This window comes from Ovis aries, chromosome 14, assembly GCF_016772045.2.
Source record: "Ovis aries strain OAR_USU_Benz2616 breed Rambouillet chromosome 14, ARS-UI_Ramb_v3.0, whole genome shotgun sequence".
In the NCBI taxonomy this organism is placed as follows: domain Eukaryota; kingdom Metazoa; phylum Chordata; class Mammalia; order Artiodactyla; family Bovidae; genus Ovis; species Ovis aries.
Genome location: NC_056067.1, coordinates 50,888,706 through 50,907,800, shown reverse-complemented (window position 1 = coordinate 50,907,800; position 19,095 = coordinate 50,888,706). Strand labels below are relative to the sequence as shown.

Sequence of the window (19,095 nt, the reverse complement as noted above, 5' to 3'; positions counted from 1 at the left end):
AGGGGGCCCTCCTGGGTGGGGGCTGGGGGCGGGGTTATTGCTCTGAGCTCCCTGTCCCCAGGGGGCCTGTCGGGAGGGGTGGGGGGGCGGGCGTCAGCACTGGGGCCGGCACGGGGGAGACAAGGCCGCACAAACACTCAGGTCACAGCACAGGGGCAGGTGGGCAGGGGGGAGGCTGGGCGCCATATTGCACTTCAGGAGAGAGGGGTCAGGTGGGGACCCCCCCACTCAAACTAGAGCCTGGGGAGGAGGCTGGAGGTCATCGTGTCCCCTTCCCTCGCCGGAGAGGGGAGGTGACACCCCCCAGTCTGGAGCTGGGGAAGAAGCCTGGGGCAGTCATGCGCCCGGGCCCAGCCTCCCGCAGGACATCAAGGGCAGACCGGACCACAGAAGAGGCCCCGCGGGCGGCCGCCCTGGTCTCCGCCCCGGCAGAATCCATCTCCCTGCAGCGGCTCAGCTGCCAACCCCGCCTTTGCCCGCCTTGGCCTTGGGGGGCACAGGGAGGCCCTCGTCGCCGTCACTGTCAGAGCTGCAGCCACTGACGTCGGTGATCTCCAGCTCCGAGTCGCTGTCCTCCTTCCCGCCCAGCGCGGCCTCTGGACCCCCGGCCCCCGGCAGCGCCAGGCGCTGGGCCACAGCCAGGCCCGCGGGGCGCTCCAGGCCCAGGCCCTCCCCAGTGGCGGCCAGCAGGGGCGTGGTAGTGGGGCCGCCCCCTGCCCCTGCTGAGGGCAGGTGGCCCAGGGAACTGGCCAGGGGGTTGGGGTAGAAGTGTGGTGGGTAGAGAGGCGGGGGCAGCTTAGGGAAGGGGCCAGTGAGGTACGGGCCGAAGTTCCAGGGGTGCTCAGGGAAGGCGCGGCCGAAGTGCCCCAGCAGGCCAGGGGGCTTGGAATAGCCAGTGGCACCTGGGGAGAAGGTGACAGGCACAGAGGGGGTCAGGCAGGCCGGGTCATTCCTCCCTGCCGTGCTCCACCTGGTTTCTCCCGTTGTCCTCCCACACGGCATCTCCCCACCCTCACGTGGCTCCCCTCATCTCCACCTCTCTGCCTGCCTCCCATTCACTTAGTGCCCCCAAAAGCTCTGCTGTCAGCCTGACCCCTTCTCCAGCCTCCCTCCTCTCTGCTTCACCTCGCTCACGTTCTCCGACTTCTAGACGTGCACACGCGCACGCGCACAGCCTCGCCCAGGGCCTCCTCCCTGCGTCCTGGCCCTTCCCCCTTCTATCTTTACCCATCTTCTTCCCTCACACAGGTACAGCATGCCTGCCCACCCCTCGCCCCCACCCCGGGGGCACCCCTGGACTCCCAGGCCCTTACCAGAGCCCAGAAATGGGAAAGGGCTGTCTAGACGCAGTTTGTCTGTCTCGGGGGTGAAAAGGGGTGCCCGGGCCCCCGGCTCTCCCAGGCGTGGAGCAAACAGGGTCTGCAGGGTCTAGAGAAGGAGGGGAGGGACAGGCACCGCTCAGACAGGCTGCTCCCTCCCCAGGAGGTTCAGGGCTTGGGGACCCCAAGATTCAAACTCACCTCGGGGGTGAGGGGAGGAGCATCTGGGCCAGGGGCTCCCCCAAAGGGACCAGGGGTCAGCAGAAGCGGGGATCCCGTGGTGGCGGCCGCCACATCCAACAACGGGTAATTGACGAGCACAACTTTGCTGAAATTGAACTTGTAGGTGAACCTCTTCCCTTTGGTCTTGTGGAGAATCCGCTTGTTGTAGTAGTAGCTGTGAGCAGAGGGAGGACACTGATGCAGAGGTGAAGGCAGAGCCCCCAACACTTGGCGCCCAGCACAGAGCACAACAGCTTGGGGAAACTGAGGCCGAAGTCACAGGGCCAGGCAGGGGCTGGGATCCTGCCCTGTGTGGCTCCAAAGTCCAGGGCTGGTCCTTCACTCACAAGTGGATACTTCTGGTAGCTACAGGCACAGAGCCCTGTGCACTGGGATCCCATAGGGTTCTGCCCCCAGGAAGTTGAGGGAAAGCCCCCAGAGGGACAGTGAGGGGAGAGGAGCAAGGTCCCCAGCCCCTCCTCACCGCAGAGCCCGGCTCAGCTTGTCATAATTCATGTGAGGCTTGCACTTCCGGATGCCCCAGAGCCGAGCCACCTCGTCGGGGTCCTTGATGACGAACTCCCCGTAGTCCCCCTGCCAGGCGATGACGCCCTGGTACTCCTCCTTCTGCAGCAGCTCCAGGATAAAGTGCCACAGCTGGATCTGCCTGGAGCCGGGGGACGACTCCGGCTTGTAGGCCCAGTCCGGAAAGGCAAAGCCTGGGGACGGGAGGCAGGGAGCTGCCCTGGGTCAGGGCGCCGAGTCGGGCACTCGGGCACCCGGAGGCGTTCCCCTCTCCCCTGACCCCTAGTCTCTAATGAGCAGCCTCAGGCATATTTGGGGAGCATCTCCACATCTCCCAGTCTCCACACCCCACTTGGTGTCCGGTCCCCAGATTGTCCAAACAGAGGGAGAGACCTCATCGTCCGGGGGCCCTGGGTTGGCACTTGCAGCCCAATCTCCTGCCTTGGCACAGCTGGGCTGGAGGGTGGCAGGGACCAGATTCCCCTGTCCTTGACATTGTGGAGGGCCTGGGAGGGGCGTGCAGGAAAGGGCACGCCCTCCACTGCATTCTCCTGCGCTGCCCCAGCCTGGTCCTGCCCCAGAGGTCTGATCTCTTGTGGACTCTGAATGGCCCCTGATTCCTGCTGTCTCCTCCCTGTCCCTTTTCCATCTCTCCCCGAAGTTCACCACCCTGCACCCCTCCATCGCCCCGGCTGACCTCACCCTGGAACATACAGGCTGGGCCTGCGTACATGTGTGCCTCCGTACTCGTCTGTGTATTTATACCTATCAGTTCCCTGTGTCCCTGCCCTGCCTCTGTGCCATGTCCGTCTGAGAGCACGTGTGTGTGCAGATGCCCACACACAGACAGCACACAGCCTGTCACACACACAGCACACAGCCTGTCACACAGACATCCACTCACCCTTGAGGGACCTCCTGGCTACCAGAGAGCCACACTCCCGCCGGAGCATGACACTACAAATGTGCCACCAAGGCATTCACACCAGACACACACAATTGCACACCTCAGGCCCCTCAGCACTGGGACCCACTGCTATGAGAAAGACACAGAACCCCAAAGGCCCAGATGAAACACCCTGTGGAGGAGACCGTGAGTGCTGCACCAAGACGCACATGTCGACCTTACAGTCACACCCCTGTGACACCCTAACAGTAGAGCAGCCCCTCATCCCCGCCCCTGCCACAAACATCCAACTCTTGTGTTTTTTTGGTTGCCTTCTGAGATCTTAGTTCCCAACCAGGGATTGAACCCACACCCCCTGCAGTGGAAGCTCAGATTCCTAACCACTGGACCTCCAGGGAAGTCCCACAACCAACTCTTAGCATCCACAGCTCCGATGAGCACTCTGCGCCCCAGTGTCCAGACACACAGATGCTAGGTGGAGACCGAGGGGTTCACCCACCCCTATGTCTCACCGCCCACCCACAAGGCCCCAGGCCCTGGGTCCCACTTCTCCAGTGCCACAGCCTCTGTCCCCATCCCGCTCCTCAGAGATCCCAGACCCAGGCATGGAAACAGAAGGCAGAATTAGGCCACAATCCGCAGAGAGCCCTGCAGGAAAGGAAGGTGGTTGGGGTGGCAAGGGCAGGGTCTCTGAGCTGGGAGACTGTTGGTATCCACTTGCTGGTGTGGTCCCAGGAAGTTCCTTGCCCTCTCTGGCTTGTTAGAATTTCAGGGATGGGAGGCAAGGAGAAGCAGGATCCCAGCCAGGCTGCCTGGGGTCTGCCCGAGGCTGGGGAAGGCCAGACAGTTTCCTCCCTAAAGAGAATTTCTCAACTGCGTCTGGGGGCTTTCTCATCTAAGAAGACAGCCAAATGAATCAACAACACACGAGCTCTGGCCCATTCCACACCTGGGACACGTCCCAGCGGCTGTATCACACAGACACACCCAGCGACCCCGAAGATGACGACACACACAGACACACAACCCGGCCTGTCCTCCACGCGTGTTCTCGGGTGTGCTGTACGTGCCAACACACAGACACAATGAGAGGGAGGAGGACCCGCAATCTCAGCACACAGACACACATGCACATCAAGACACACAGCCCCCAGTGCGCAGCCACACTCGGTGACACACAGAACTAGCCCCACGCCCCAAACACAGACACAGCCCCTGACACACAGGCCTGGGGGACCCCCCCCTACACAACCCAAAATGCAGCAAGATTAGACCTCCGTTTGGTTCAGAATGCCACACACCACGGAAGGAGCAGTCAAAGGCTTTTCACCTACTGAGGCAAGCTGGCAAACAACACCCCCGCACACAGAACCCAGAATTGTGGACAGTCAAGAGTCCCAAAGACACACAACACACTCAGTCTGGAGACACACTTAGGTGACCTCGGACGTGCACGGACAAGCAGGCAGAACCAGTTCAACAAAGAGATGGACATACACCTCCCCGGTGCGACCCCTTCTTCTTGGAGGGTGACATAGACACACACCCCAGGATCCTAAATAACCAGCACGGAGTCTGTCTCATCTCTCACTTGGTATTGTGGTGTACACACACACACACACACACACACACCCCTCTCCCTCTCTCTCTCACTGCCCATCTGTGGAGCGTGTGACTTGGACTCAAATGCACGTCCAGGTCTTACTGTCGTCCACAGCCCTGGTCTGGGTGTCCACTTCCAAGCAAACCATCCTCTTTCCCGTTGCAGCTGGTTGGGCCGCGTCTCTGTGTTCCCCTGCCTGGGCCGTCCGGTCTGGGTCTGTCCACTTGTCCACCCGCGCCTGGTCTAGTGACCCCCCTCGTCCCCAGCCCTGCGCCATCAGCGCCCGTCTGTCTCAAGTCTCCCTGCTTCTCTTTGCCTGCAGGTCCTGGGTGGAAGCAGACTGCGGCCAGCCGAGACCCCAGGTCTTCAGGCCCCAGCATCCTTGTCCCACTCAGACCTCCACACCTCACCTGTCCTCCAAAAGACCCTCGTGTCCCAGCAGGCAGGTGGCAGGGACATCTGGCCATGAAGTTTTTAGCCAAGTTTTTCATTAAGGGGTTGGATTCAGGCGACTCTGACCGAGACCCCGGGCAGATGGAGGAAAGACAGTGAGAGATGCAGAAAGGAGGGGCCAGAGGACTGGGAAGGCCCCAGGGCTGGGGAAAGGGTGGGGCAGGTCTGGGCCAGTTACCAGGGGTCCAGAGAGCCGGCAGGGCAGGTGGGGCGAAGAGAAGGTCGGAAACGCAGCTACAGTCCATGGTGGAGCCAGCCCTGCAGAGAGGCCAGACAGACAGACGGATGAGGACAGGATGGAGCAAGCAAGAGAGACAGACCCAAGTCAGTCGGGGGCTGGCACTGCAGGGGGACGTCCCCCTCCACCCACCCAGGCCCCGGCCGCCCTCGCCCCTTGCATCCTGCCCCTCTCCTCCCCCTGCAGGCACCCCTCTGCCCGCTGGTCCCGTCATTCCCAGTCCCTCCACCGGCCCTGCGCCTGGTCCTTCCCTCCCGGCCCGTCCTCCCCGCAGCCTCCCCTTCCTCTGTGCCTCACCACTAACCGCGGGCTCCCAGCCTCCCTCCGCACTCCTCGCCACTCACTCACTCACACTCCCAGCTCTCACTCGCGCCCCGCACCGCCCCGCACCGTCTCTGCCGCTGTCTCTTCATCCCTCGCCTCGCGCCTGACCTCTCGGGGTCCGTCTCTGCGTCTCGGGCTCTCCCTCGGTCTCCCTCTGTGGCTGTCCCCGGTCTGTCCCGCTCCCCACCTCTGCGCCCCCACCTCCACCCCGCCCAGTTGGCCCCCGGGCTGGCTGGTCCAGCTCGCGCACCGCCCCGCGCTCTCATCTGTCCGCCCAGAGCCAGCCAGCACCGGGCAGGCGGGCGGGCGGGTGGCCTTCCGACGGGCTGGGAGGGGGCCGGCCCAGCCCCTGCCGGCCCTGCCCTCCGCCCCACCCACCCTACAGAGCGGCCCCCAGCACCCGCAGGAGTGCTCCCTCAGACGCCCTCCTTAAACCCGCTGCCCCCCTCAGGCCCCCGCCACTTGGGCCTCTGCAGACGCCCCCCTCAGACAGCCGCTTCCCCTTAGGTCTGCCTCCCCCGATATAGCCCTTCCCCTTGGATCTGCCCCCCACTCAGACAGCCCCACCCCTTGGGTCTGCCTCTCCCCACCCCCCAGCCGCCTTGCAACAGGTCCCCCCTCTCAGACCCCTACTCCCTGGGACACCCCTCTCCCTGGGTACCTCATTCTCAGATGCTCTCTCACCCCCTGCTCATCCCAGCCTCTCAGACCCTTCCCCGCCCAGCCCGCCGTTAGTTTTCTGTCAGCCCTTCTCCCTCAGGTACCCCACCAACCCCGACACCACCACCGCCTTCAGACACCCACTCCCTCAGACATCCGCTCCTCTCAGACGCCCCCCATCCCAGACACCCCAAGCCCCAGATCCTTCCCCGCTCCAGACCCCACCTCTCAGAGGCTTTGCTATCTTCATGCTCCCTCCCTGGGACACCCACCCACCCTTCCCCTCTACAGACACACCACCCCTCTCACACACCCTGCCTCTCAAAGACCCCACACACTCCAGAAACCCGCAGCGCTCCCCCCATAAACCCCACCACCTGGACACCAGAGGAGCCTTGGCAGCCCACTCACCCCCCACCCCCAGGCTTGCCCAGTCGCCCCCCCACGGCCACCCTCAGGCCAGCCGCCAGCCTCCTCCTCCCCAGCACTCAGGCCCCTGTGGGGGCAGCCCCTCCTCCTCTGCTCCCATACCCTCCTCTCCCCCCAGCTCCCCAACTTTCTCTCCGTCCCTCCCTCTCTCTTCCTCTGCATCCTTTCTCTTCATCGTCTCTCTTCCCTTCTCTGTCTCCCCCCACCATCCCTGGCCCACCTTGCTGTCTCTCTCTGGCCTGTCTTCTCATCCCCCGTCCACCCAGGTGTCTCGCCCCGTCTTTCCCCAGCAGTCTCCCCCACTCTGCCTCTCTCCCTCCATCAGTCTCTGTCTGTATCTCTGTCCTCCAGGACCACGCCCCCCCATGTCTTCTGGGTCTGTCCCTCTCTGTTCCCTGGCCCTTCTCTGTCTCTCCGCTGTGTCTCCCCAGGTCTTTTGTCTCTCGCCATCTGTCTCTTCTCCTCCCATCTCTCATCTAACTCCCATCTCTCGGTCTCTCTGCCCCTGTGGCCGCCTGGCCCATCTCAGTCTCTCTTCTCTCCCATCTCCCCACCTCGCTCCATCCACCTCTCTCTCCCCCACCTCGCTGGCTCTCTCTGCCTCTCCGGGCCCCCCTCCCTCCTACTTCACCCCCCCTCCCACCCCCTGTTGGCCCCTCTCATTTCCGTGTTGGTTTTGATTTCTCTTCCCGACGCTTTCAACTCCCCGCCGCCTCCTCCGGACACGTTATAACGAGGAGCCGTGGGATCGGCGCTCCGGGCCCTGCTCCCACGCTCCCCCCGCGTCTCTCGCACGCAGGCACGCATCTCTGCCATCTCGAGGTCTCTGCCTGCCACTGCGCCCCTCTCTGTCCCCCTGCCTGGGTCCTGTTGGCCCCCACCCCCTCCTGTTCTGCCCCCTTCCCCGCATGTCTGCCCCTGACTGTCCAGGCACCAGGGTGCCCCATCTCCGCTTCCCCATGTCTCTCTGTCTCTGGGTCCCCACGTCTCTGGGGCTCCACACCACCCTGTTTTTATGTCTGGGGGTCTCCACCCCAGTCTCAGCGTCTCTGTCTCCCCATCTCCGCATCTCTGTTTCTGTCCTAACATCCCGCATCTGTCTCTAGGGACCCCTTTGATCTTGCCCTGCCCCTGGCGCCCCCCTGGCCCCATCGATCGCTGATCGACCGGACGGAGGGCGCAGGGCCTGAGGGGCCGGCCAGGGCAGCGGGCCTGGCAGGGGCCTGGCTGGACGGCTGGACAGACGGACAAACACCCAGCGACACCCCCCCTTGGCTGCAGAGGAGGAGTGGCTGCAACCCCGCCCCTCCCCACCAGTCCGCACGGGGCGGATGGGGACTCCGGGCAAGCTTTAATTTTTAATTTTATTTTGCTTCCTCCACACACCCCCCCGCCCCCCCCCATCTCCACCGCCGGCAGCCATGGCACCGAATGTGTGTGTGCGTGTGCGCAGCAGTGCGGAGAGGGGCTGGGCCGGCAAAGGCTGCCTCCCTCTCTTCCCTGCCAAGGAGCTACACAGACCCACACAGCAACCCAGACACGCACGCCACAATGCCACACACACGACACCGACACAGCTCAACAAAGCGACACACACCACACTGGCACACACAACACTCATCACAACGGTGTGCGACGCACATGTTAACCAGCTCATGTGCACCGAGACTGCCACAACCAACACCATCACATAGCCCCTGTCACACAGCAACCCAGGCACACACACCGCCAGGTTACACACCACACACAGACATCCGTGTCAGCACACACATATAGCATCATGGTCACAGACATCGACACACAACTGCACACAGATATATGCAACACGCACACACTGACTCAGGCCCTACAGAAACAAAGACACACAATCCTAAATTACAGACAGAGACACCCTGTCATACACCAAGGTTCACGAATACAGGCACACAAAGCTGCAAAGCACACACCGACACAGTGCCAGCACAGACGCACACGCACACCCAGGCACACCCAGCAGCACAGCCAAGCCAGTCACACACAAGTAACGTGAAAGCACACATTCACACAGACAAGCCCCAGAGACCGTGTGTGTGCACACTCTCCATCCTGCAAGGAGACAGGTGCACGCATGACGCCAACACAGCCAGCCGTCGCCAGGCCAGCAACACAGACGGCTGCACACATACACACAGAGCCACACTCAGACCCACAGCCCAGCTGGATGAGGCTGGGTGGGGGTGGAGTGGGCACTCAGAGATGAGCCCACTCTGGGGTCCCAATGCTCCTGCCACCATCTGTCCAGCTGTCTGTCCATCCACTCATTTGTGGACACCCCCAAGCCCGGAGGTGTGTGAGGCAGGCACTGAACCAGGCCTGCTTATGCGGTCGCCTCTCTCCAGTGGGTCTCTCTCTCATCTGTCTGTCGGCCTCTATCTCCAAATATCTCTATCTCTTTGTGTCTCTGTTTCTTGTCTCTGTCTCTACGCACCTCTGTCTCTCCCCGTCTCTCTTTGCTTCTGTCTCCTCGTTGCCCACCCCCATCACCCCGGCCCCCTGGGCTGGGGTTTAACCAGTTGTTTTGATTTCTCTAAGCTGCTCCGGCTGCCTCGGGAGCCGCCTCAGGCCTTGCACCCCCACCCCAGCCCCTTCATCCCTCACCCAGCCCCCCCACCTCCCCTTAACACAATCTGCACAAGTGGAATGAAAATTGATTTTTTTTTTAAATTTCATATCTTCTCCAGGGCTCTGTCTAAAGAGGAGAGAGACGCGGCCCAAGACCCTTCTCCCACAGCCCCCGCACGCATGCACGCACACACACACACTGACAGGCACACACATCACACCCGGACACATAGATACACACACACACACACACACACACACACACCCCTTGGTGCTCCATCTGCACCCAACCGGTACACACGCCTCCATATACCACATACCCATGTAGGACAGACCTGTGCACACAGCAGACACGCAGTAGACTCCCTCTGCATGTACACACTCTCTCTCTGGACACACACCACACATACACACACACACTGTCCCACCTGGGTGCACACAGCCGGCCGCCTACTCTCATACACTATGTTAGCACACACTCCCTGCATACCTGTCTGTACAGACTATTCCACATCCAAAGGTACACAAACCTAGGCCCCAGGACCTCCCATCACAGGTACCAAGGAGACCCCCATGGCTGTCCCGGGCAGGAAGGGGTCAGGAAGGTGATAGGGGCTCTCCTGCCTGGCCTTGCCCCCACTCCCAAGGTCACCCACTCTACCCCCGCCCACATCCACCAAATGGTCTGGCCTGACCACAGGCAGGGGTGTCCTTGTGTGTACACACACACACACACACACACACACACCCTTGTCTCTAGTTCTGTCAAGGCCACACACTGTCATCCCCACGACCGCTCAGCTCGTCTGAGACTTGGCTCATCCCCACAGGAAACACAGGGACGGAAACACACAGGCACTTGTGACACACAGACCCACAACACACACAGTGATACCATACCCAGGCTGACACTCACACGGCATCAGAGACGCAGCCCCACACATCGCTGAGCATCAGTTTACACAAGGGGTGCACACGTCCACCACCAAACAGTCTCACATGAATACACAACCAGACACACACAGCCTTCCACACCCTTCAGGGCTGGCCACACACAGTCTCATCCATGTAACCGTCATGAACTGATACTCCTTATCCAGCTCCCTAAATGGCCGTACACATGCACACACACCCGGCCCATGCCTGACCCCAGACTCAGACACGAGCCCACAGACAACAGCACCTCCTGCACACAAAGGCGCCGCCACGTACAGCCAGCCGCTGATGCAGCAGTCCGGGGGAGACTTTTGCGACCGTCCAGAGCTGTCCCTGTGCCGTGTCCCTCATACCCACGCTCACCAGCCTGGCTCCTGGGGTCCCACCAGGGCGGCGCTCTCGCTCCTTCCACCCCGCCTCCCTGGGGCTAAGCCTGCTGGGCTCCTGGCTCTCAGACAGGTCCTCTCTTGGCCACTCAGACACGCCGTGTGGCCACCTGACCCGGAAACTCCGAACACGGCACAGCTCCAGGGCTTCGGGGGCAGACAGCTGAGCATCACACCGTAGTCACACACGTGGGCATAAACACGACACGGGTGGTTCAGTACAACCCCAAGGCCTCACGCACCCACACTTAGTCACTGTGCCCAGGAACACACACCTCTCCACACGCCACGTTTACACAGGTCCCACGGTCCCACGAAAAGGCAGCCAAGCCCCCCCAAAGCATCACACACACCACAGACACACACGGTCCAGACAGCTTGCACACATGCACACACGCACACACAGGCGTGCATACACCCCCAGGAACCTCTGCCCAGGCTGACTGTGCAAGACGGAGGGACAGTTTGGCAGGCAGACGGGGCACCAGCTTCCAGCCTGGAGAAGGTGGGTGTGGGGTGCTTGGGAGGCACGGAGCCAGGGCAGGAACAGAGACCTCAGACCCACGCTCACACTGCCTGTCCGTCTAGCTGGCATCTCTGGGGTGGTGTGTGTCTCTCTAGGTCTCAGTCTCTCTCCCTGAGTTCCAGTCTCTGCACGGATGTCTCTGGGGCTGCGGCCAGCATTCGGAATGGTGTCAGGAAGGGGGGTGGCGAGGGAGCGTCCCCCGGGAGGTGGGAGCCGCAGTGCCACGCACCCCGCCTACCAAACAGCGCTGGGGGAAGGGAGAGGGAGGGAGGCGCAACCGCAGATGGACCCAGAGCCTGGGCTCTGCTCCCCCATCCCCTGCCCTCCCCTCCAAGACCCAGAGAGATGGAGCGGGCGCAGGGATGGGGGAGACTGAGAGACACCCGCAGAGGGAGAGAGATAGAGAGACAGAGTGATGGAGAAAGGGAGATACAGGAGAGAAGTGGGGGTGGGGGCGGGGAGCAGCCCAGAGAAGGGAAACAGCCTGGAACAGAGACAGGGGAGATGCAGAGAGAAGATGGGAGGCCAGAGACAGTCTCACCAAGACAGACAGGAGCGAGACACAGAGAGAGACTGACCGAGGCCAGAGCCGGGGGCGGGAGACCGAGTTAGGGAAACCCGGGAAAGAGGAGTGGGTCTGAGAGAGGCTTCACAAAGTGAATTAGAGCTGGAGGTCACGGGGAGAGAGCTGCTGGGAGGAGAGTCCCCGGGTCAGGGAGGAAGGAGAGGAGGGGGCAGAGATGCGGAAAATTGAGGGATTAGGGCAGAGGTACAGGAGCGGATGAGGGGGGCTGCAGGGCCCGAGGCCAGAGCAATGGGGGGGAAGGTCAGAGTCCTGCTGGAACAGGCAGACCCCAAGTGTGGGCTCACGGCCACCTCGACGCCCACCTGGGCTCTTCTGCAGTCTTAGGGGAGGGGCCCAGTGTCAGTGTCGGGCGGGGGGCCTGATCTAGTTCCTGGCTGCCACCCCAGCTCCAAAGCCTGCCCCCTCCTCCTCCTCACCACCACTCTGCCCCAACCCCAACCCCAACTCCAGCCCCCGCATCCACCTGAACCGCAGTGGAGTTGGGGTTCTCTTCCCAAGCTGGTCCTCAACTCCTCCAGCTGAATCCCAGTCTCATCCTTACAGCCCCAGGCCCTGCACCACCTGGCCCCCCGCCTCCCCCACTGCCGGATCCTCTGGCCCAGGCTCTGTGTCAGAGACAGTGGCAATGACTGTGGCGTGGTGAGGTGCTGGGGAGCGGGAGGAGGGACAGGGCGCTGAAGGTAAGGGGGACCAGCTAGTCCCACGAGCCGCGAGACCACGGGAGCCCCTCCGGCCTGCACTGGCCGAAAGGCAGGGAGGTTGTGTGTCTTGCTCAAGGGGCTTGGCACCAAGTATGTGCTCAGCAAATACTGTTGGATGGGAACTCAGGCTACAGGGAGCAAGGCAGGGAAACAGAGGGATGGTGTGAGCCAAGGAACAGAAAGGCAGAGACCCACGGAGAGCAGTGGAGGTGGGGAGGCGAGGCCCAGGGCGAGGGGGCAGAGAGGTGGGGCACCAAGGGAAGGACCCCTGTGTCCAGAGCCAGGCATGGGGCTGGGCCGGCTGGAACCAGGTGCCTGGGCTTCGGGGAGCCCACAAGGGCCAGAGAAGGGCCAGGGTCCGGCTGGACTGGGGGAGGCTCGGGGCTCCAGGGGCATCGCACGGTGCTAATTCAGCGCCATCGATCAGACGGGATGAGAGCAATAAATTATTGTGACAAGATGCAATCCTGGCCCGCGCACTGCCGCCGAGGCAGATCGATCCCTGTCCCCAGCCCCACACCGGGTCCCATGCCCAGGCCTCGGCCAGCCGGGACACTTCTGCCCATCTCTCTCTCCATTCCCCCCACCACACACATGCTTCCACTGACAGCCAGGCAGGGTTGCAGCCCTGGGAAAGAGACAAGAGCAGAGAGGGACCCATGGAGGGAAGGTCAGCCCCTATCTGCCCTCCCCCCCACCAACAGCTCACATCCTCTGGCTTCCTTCAGTCTCTCATCCACACTATGACCTGGGAGGTAGCAGCTGCCATGATACCCATTTCACAGATGCAGAAACTGAGGCTCCGATCGGGAAAGTAACTTGGCCAAAGTCCCACAGGGGTGAGTGGTGATGTCTGGACTCAAATGCAGATCAGTATGACTTGACGTCTCCCTAAGATTTCCACTATCAGTGGAAAGGGTAAGGAACAGAGACAGGAGAGGAGAGAGGTGGCAGAGAATGAGAGAGTGCAGGACGCAGACAAGCAGAGAGTGCACGACGCAGACAGAGAGTCAGAGCGCTATAAAGAGATGGGGAGAGACACAGAGACATTGAGAGAGACAGAAACGGGGAAAAACAGAGAGCAAAGGGAGGGAGGAAAAGAGACAGATCCAGGGATAAGCAAAGGGGGCTGGGCAGATGGAACAGAGATGGAGACGGAGAGAGGGGGCAAGACAGGTGGGGGGATAGGAAACAGGAGCCAGGGAAGAGGCACGTGGTATAGAGACGGAAGTTCCAGAGACCAAGGTGTATGTGGGGAGATAGGCGTGTGTCAGCAGACTGTGCTCACTGGGCGGGGGGGGGGGGGGCCGGTGGGAACCAGGAGGCGGATGACAAGCTTGGCGGGGAAGAGTCACTGTCAGAAAGAGAGAGAGAGAGAGGTGTGCCAGCAGGTAGGTAGGGTATCCCAGGACAGGAGTGGAGGTAGAATGTGGGTGTAGGCGAGCTGGCAGGTGATAGGCAAGCAAATGATGCCAACGTGATGAGGTGGACAGCCGTGTCTGTGGAGGAAGGTGGTCACCTGATGGGCAGGTGTGGGGGACAGGGACACTTGCATGCCTGCAGTCAGATGGCCTCAGATTGATGCAAATCTCCAGTATCTACCAGCTTCCGAGCCCAAGAATGACTCCATTTCTCTGGACTCGGTATCCTTCTCTGCAAAATGGGAATAAGGGATTAAAATAAGTGCCTCCTTCATAAGGGTCTCATGAAGATGAAATGAGACAATGGACATGAAGAAGAGAAGACACCGACTGTCACAGAGATGGGTGTTTAATAAGCAGTGGCCAGGGACATGTTATGAGCAGGTGCTACTCAGCGCTCCGTGGACCAGCAGCAGCTGACCTGGCGCTTGTTAGAGATGCAGAGTGTCAGTCTCCTCCCCAGACATGCTGCCCCAGAGTCTCTGTGGTGAGACCCAGGTCTCTGGGGTCCCACAAGCCCTCCAGATGTTTCTTCTGCCCGCTGTAGTCTCAGAACCCCTGACTTAAGAGCTCCTGCACACCGCAGCAGGCAGGTGTGTGGACGGCCGAGAACAGGTGTTATACATGTTTAACAAATGCTACAGGTGTTACTTATGCTCACGGAGAAGGGTATTCCCTGAGGAGATAGATGGCTGGTGACAAGTTCTGCGAAAAGGGACAGGTCGTTCCAGAGGGAAGTGGGCTGGAGACAGGTGAGAGGGATCTGAAGGTTAGGCTCTAGAGGGGCAGGGGCGACAGATTGTATGAGCAGGTGGCTGAGAGGGACGGGGTGGGTACACAGTGTTTGAAGAAGCTATGAAGGAACCAGGGCCACAGTGGATGTGGTGAGTTGGGGAGAAGGCTAGAGTGTTCGGAGTCAGGTGCGCGCCTATGGGGCTGGAGCAGGAATCCCCTTGAGGACAGGCTGGGGAGTCCAGCGGTCTGGCAGAGACCTGGATGAAGAGATGTAAAGCAGAGAGAGACTAAGGAGAGGGTGTGTGGAGGGCTCAGTACCTGTTTGCTTGAAGAAATGAGTGGGCGTGGTACCGGAGCAGGTGATGCCTGAGATGGACAGGTGAGCAACCGGCAGGTGTGCGGAGATATTGGTATGATCTTGTGAGGCAAGGAAAAAGAAGTGAGGGACATGGAATGTTAGGTATGTGGGGAAAGAAGAGAGGCAGATAAGTAGTACCTGCAGGGACAGGTATGCAGGTGAGGCAGGTACCTGTGGACCAGGACAGATTCCTGGCCCAAAGGCGTGCCAGCGTGGAGCTGCACCTTGGGAGACCCAGAGAGACAGCGAGGACGGAGGCCAGCAGCAAGCGTGGTGCATGTGGACGTGGGCTTGAAGGAGGCATGGCAGGGGAGGGACCTGAGAAAGATGGCTACACCCGACACCTGGGGGCCACTGCATGTGTGAGCCACGGTGGGGGGGGGGGTGGTTAGGAGAGACGTGAAGTTGGCACATGCGCTCTTGACTGGTGAGTTACCTGAAATGACAGGTATGGAGGAAGCCTTGGAAGTAGGTGTACTTACTTAGATGGGAGACAGGAGACGTGAGGGAGCGTGTGGAGTTAGGTGCAGGCAGAGAGAGTGCCATGAAGAAGATGCATTTCTCAAGTGACAAGGGCGTGGGAGGTTCTTCTGGAAGGACCAGCGTGAGGGTGGACAAGGTCACCATTATGAGAGAGAGGTATGGGTGAGAACCAGGGGTGGGGGTGAGAGGGGGCAGGCGCGACCTGAGGTCAGAGAAGAAGGATGCTCCTGTGTTGAGCGTGAGTGTTTATGTGTAAAGGAAGGGACTGTGTGAGAGAGAGCGAGGTAAGACGTGGTGGAAAGTACTGCCTGAAGGAGACAGAGATGAAGAAATACAGCTGTGTGAGAAACAAGCGCGTCTAGGGCTTTCCGAGGGAGCTGGGGGTGGTGCAGCTGCAGGTAGAGAGGGAATAATGAACGTGGTATGAAATGAGACATGCCGGGATTCAGGTGGAAGGGGCAAAGTTCGGAGAACATGTTACCTGGAGGTGCAGGTAAGCTTGATCATGGCATCTTTGGGACAGGTTTCTTCAAGGGACAAGTGTTACTTGGGGGGTGGGACAGGTGAGAGGAAACAGGTGACAGCTGGAGGGGGGTGTGGATGAAGGGAACAGGTGCGGAGGACAGGGATTACCTACAGGGCACAGGTGTAAAGAGGGGCATGTTACCTGGAGGTCCAGATGTGGGACACCGATGTGACAGGTGTGTTGATAGGCAGGTGTGGGTGAAAGATGTTACCTGGGGCCACAGGTGTGTGCAGCATGACACTTTGGGGTGGTTTATGGCTTCCGTTTCACTCACTACCCCCTCTCCCCCTCCCCAGGGGCCGGCTGAGCTCTCGGACCCTTCCCCAGGCTCTGGCCCGCGGCAGGGCACGCAGTTAGCTCTGGGCTCGGCCTGCCGGCAGCCGGGGCTCCAGAGGCTGCTTGGCGATGCGGAGCGCGTCTGGGCCTCGGCGGGCCGGCCGGGCGGGGGGAGCGGGAGGGGGGGCCGTTTAGCCGTGATAGATCCGCGCGCCGCTTGTCTCTTAATCTCCGGAGCGACCGATCGATTCGCTATTTCCCTTTGTTGCCAGAAAATTCGATCCTGGGCCTGGAATTAGGTCCCCGGCTTAATCTGAGCGGAAACCAGCGAGGGGGAGACAGAGACAGAGACACTGGGAGAGACAGAGACAGAGAGATAGTGAGAGACCAAGGCAGAGACATGCTGAGAAAGATAGGGGAAGGGCAGAGATAGGCACGGAGATTCTGAGAGATGGTCTAAGAGTTGGACCTAAAGAGGTAGAGACAGATGCCTCGAGAGACAGAGACAGAGAGACAAAAAGAGACAAATTCTGGGAGAATTAGAGATGGACACAGAGACCCTGGAAGAGACAGGGACAGAGAGTCAGTGAGGAGAGACCCTGCCAGAAAAGAGATGTCAGAGGCGGCCCAGCATTGTCCTGGGACAGATGTGGAATGACTGGGACAGAAAAGCCACGTGGCACTAGGCCACCGGTCCCCAGGACATGCCCCCGCCCCAAAGGTCAAGGCCAGGCCTGCACTCCCAGCCGGGAAGTGTGCAGACCCCAAAATTGGCTCAAATATCCTCCCCACAGCCCCTGGGACCTCTCACACCAAAAATCCAGACCCCAAATATCCAGGGCCAAATTTGCAGATCCTCAGCTCTGAACTCTAGCTCCAAATCCAGACCTCCCAGCCCCCCAAACCCAACCCCCCATGCCGACCCCAGCTCCAAATATCCACACCCCGAGTCCTGATCCCCAACCCCAAACAGCTCTTCATCCCCAATATCCAGTCTCTTGGCTCTGAGCCGCTAGGTCCCAAATTTCAAGCCCTCAGCCTTGCTTTCTACACCCAAGACTCTCGCCCCCAAAATCCAGACCCGCCCTCAGGTCTCTCCGCCGGCGTGCGCTCTCACTGCGCGGTCTACTGCGCTGCCTGCACTCCTCGAGCCCCTGTCCTTGGACCCTTGCCCCGAGGGCGCACCTCCAGCCCTCGGCCCCTCCCTCCCAGGAGTCCGACGCAGCCCCACCCGCCCCCACCGCCCGGGGGGGGGGACCCCACCCGCCTCCTCGCCCCCGGCGTGGGGAGCCCAGCTCCGAAGGTCTCTCGGGAGCGCCTCCCGCGGCCAGGCCCCCGCCCCGGGCAGGAGTCCCCGCCCCCCTCCCCGCCCCTGTGCCTGCCGCAGCGCTCACTCACTTTCCGGGGTTTGCGCGTCCGCACAGGTCCGGGGAGAAGTGTTTAAAGTTCGGATCCCGCAGCCATGACCACCGCGGCTTTCTGGGGAGGGGGCAGCGGGGCGGGGGGACGGGGTTGCGGGGAGATGCCCGGAGCCCCCGGGGAGGGGACGGAGCCGGAGAGGTAGGGAGCAGGGAGCGAGAGTCACTGAGAGACCGGGACACCGAGAGATGTCCGGAGACTGAGAGACGGGAGCGAAGCAGAGACAGGGAGATGCAGAGAGCGACCCCGACAAGGAGACGCGCTAAGAGAGATGGAGACCCGGGAAGCTGGGGACGGAGCTCCGGGCGGACAGCGGCTCCGCGAGCGAGGCGCGGGGCAGCAGGGCCGGGGCGGGGGGCGCCGGGGCGGCCGGCCTCCGGCGCCTCCTCCCGCTCCTCCTCCCGCTGCTCCTCCGCGCGCGCCGCGCGCCTCCCGCCCTCGCGGCCGCCCGGCCCGGCTCCGCGCGCAGATATATGGAGGCGGCGGCGGCGGCGGGCGGTGCGGGGGAGGGGGCGGGAGCGCGATCGATGGAATATAATTTTCCTCAAACTCGGAAAATAAAGTTCAGAGCTGATCAAATTTGAAAACAGATGTCGAATCGCGACTCTAAATAAGGTTCGATCCTGGGACCGAGGGAGTGGGGGCTGGGGGCGGGAGTGGGTGGAGAGGTGGAGACCCCTTCTCCTCTCCTTTTCCCTTCCCTCCCTGCCCCTCCCCTCCCGAGGAGGACAGGTGGACAAACGGACGGGCGTGAGATGGAGGTGGCAACTACGGTGGCCAGGACCCCTGCTGGACACGCAGAACTGGACTCGAGCGCGGCTGGAACACACACAGTCTGGGTAGCAGACGTACAGACATAGGGACACACCGATACACCAACAGTGTGAACACACACAGGGGACCCGGCCTGTGGGCACATGGACACAGCCATAGCAGACACACACACACACACACACACAGAGCTGCCCACACAGACCTACCGTGTCCCACAGCCACTCCCTCAGCCACTGACCTGCAGACTGGACACATGGACACACACAGATCCATGGTGACATGCAGCTACACTCCAGTCCTGACACACACCCTCTGACACACGAGCCCAGGGCGTGTGGACAGACAGAACCCAGGTCAGGCATACTGACACTCCCCTTCACATGGACACGTGGTCACAGGGTCACTGAAGGCCATGTACACACACACACACACACACACACACACCCGCAGTGACAGGCAAGGGGTCTGCTCTCATTGAAATAACAAGGAAATAGTCACTGACCTCTGGGCCCTGAGAGGAGCCCCCCCACCCCACCCCGCCCCAGAATTCAGCCCCCACTCAGGTGCCCTGGCCCAGCCTGACGCTACTCTCCACCTTCCCTCTCCTTTTCCCTCCCTTGCCCACTTCTCACCCCCTCTCCTTCCCCTCTCCCCTTGCCGCTTCTCTCCCCCACTTTTCTCTCCCAC

General features: G+C 61.3%; 1 protein-coding gene across 1 annotated transcript; it reads right to left on the bottom strand.

The window, feature by feature from the left end:
• Nucleotides 1-98: 98 nt before the first annotated feature.
• On the bottom strand, nt 99-17,713 carry ERFL (ETS repressor factor like). Its single transcript, XM_042230976.1, has 6 exons — nt 17,614-17,713; nt 5,208-5,287; nt 2,026-2,260; nt 1,521-1,716; nt 1,314-1,428; nt 99-902 (listed from the first exon to the last, which is right to left on the bottom strand). The coding sequence occupies exons 2-6, from the start codon at nt 5,272-5,274 to the stop codon at nt 454-456; spliced, it is 1,062 nt and encodes a 353-aa protein (XP_042086910.1). The 5' UTR covers nt 5,275-5,287; nt 17,614-17,713; the 3' UTR covers nt 99-453.
• Between the last annotated feature and the right edge of the window lie 1,382 nt (nt 17,714-19,095).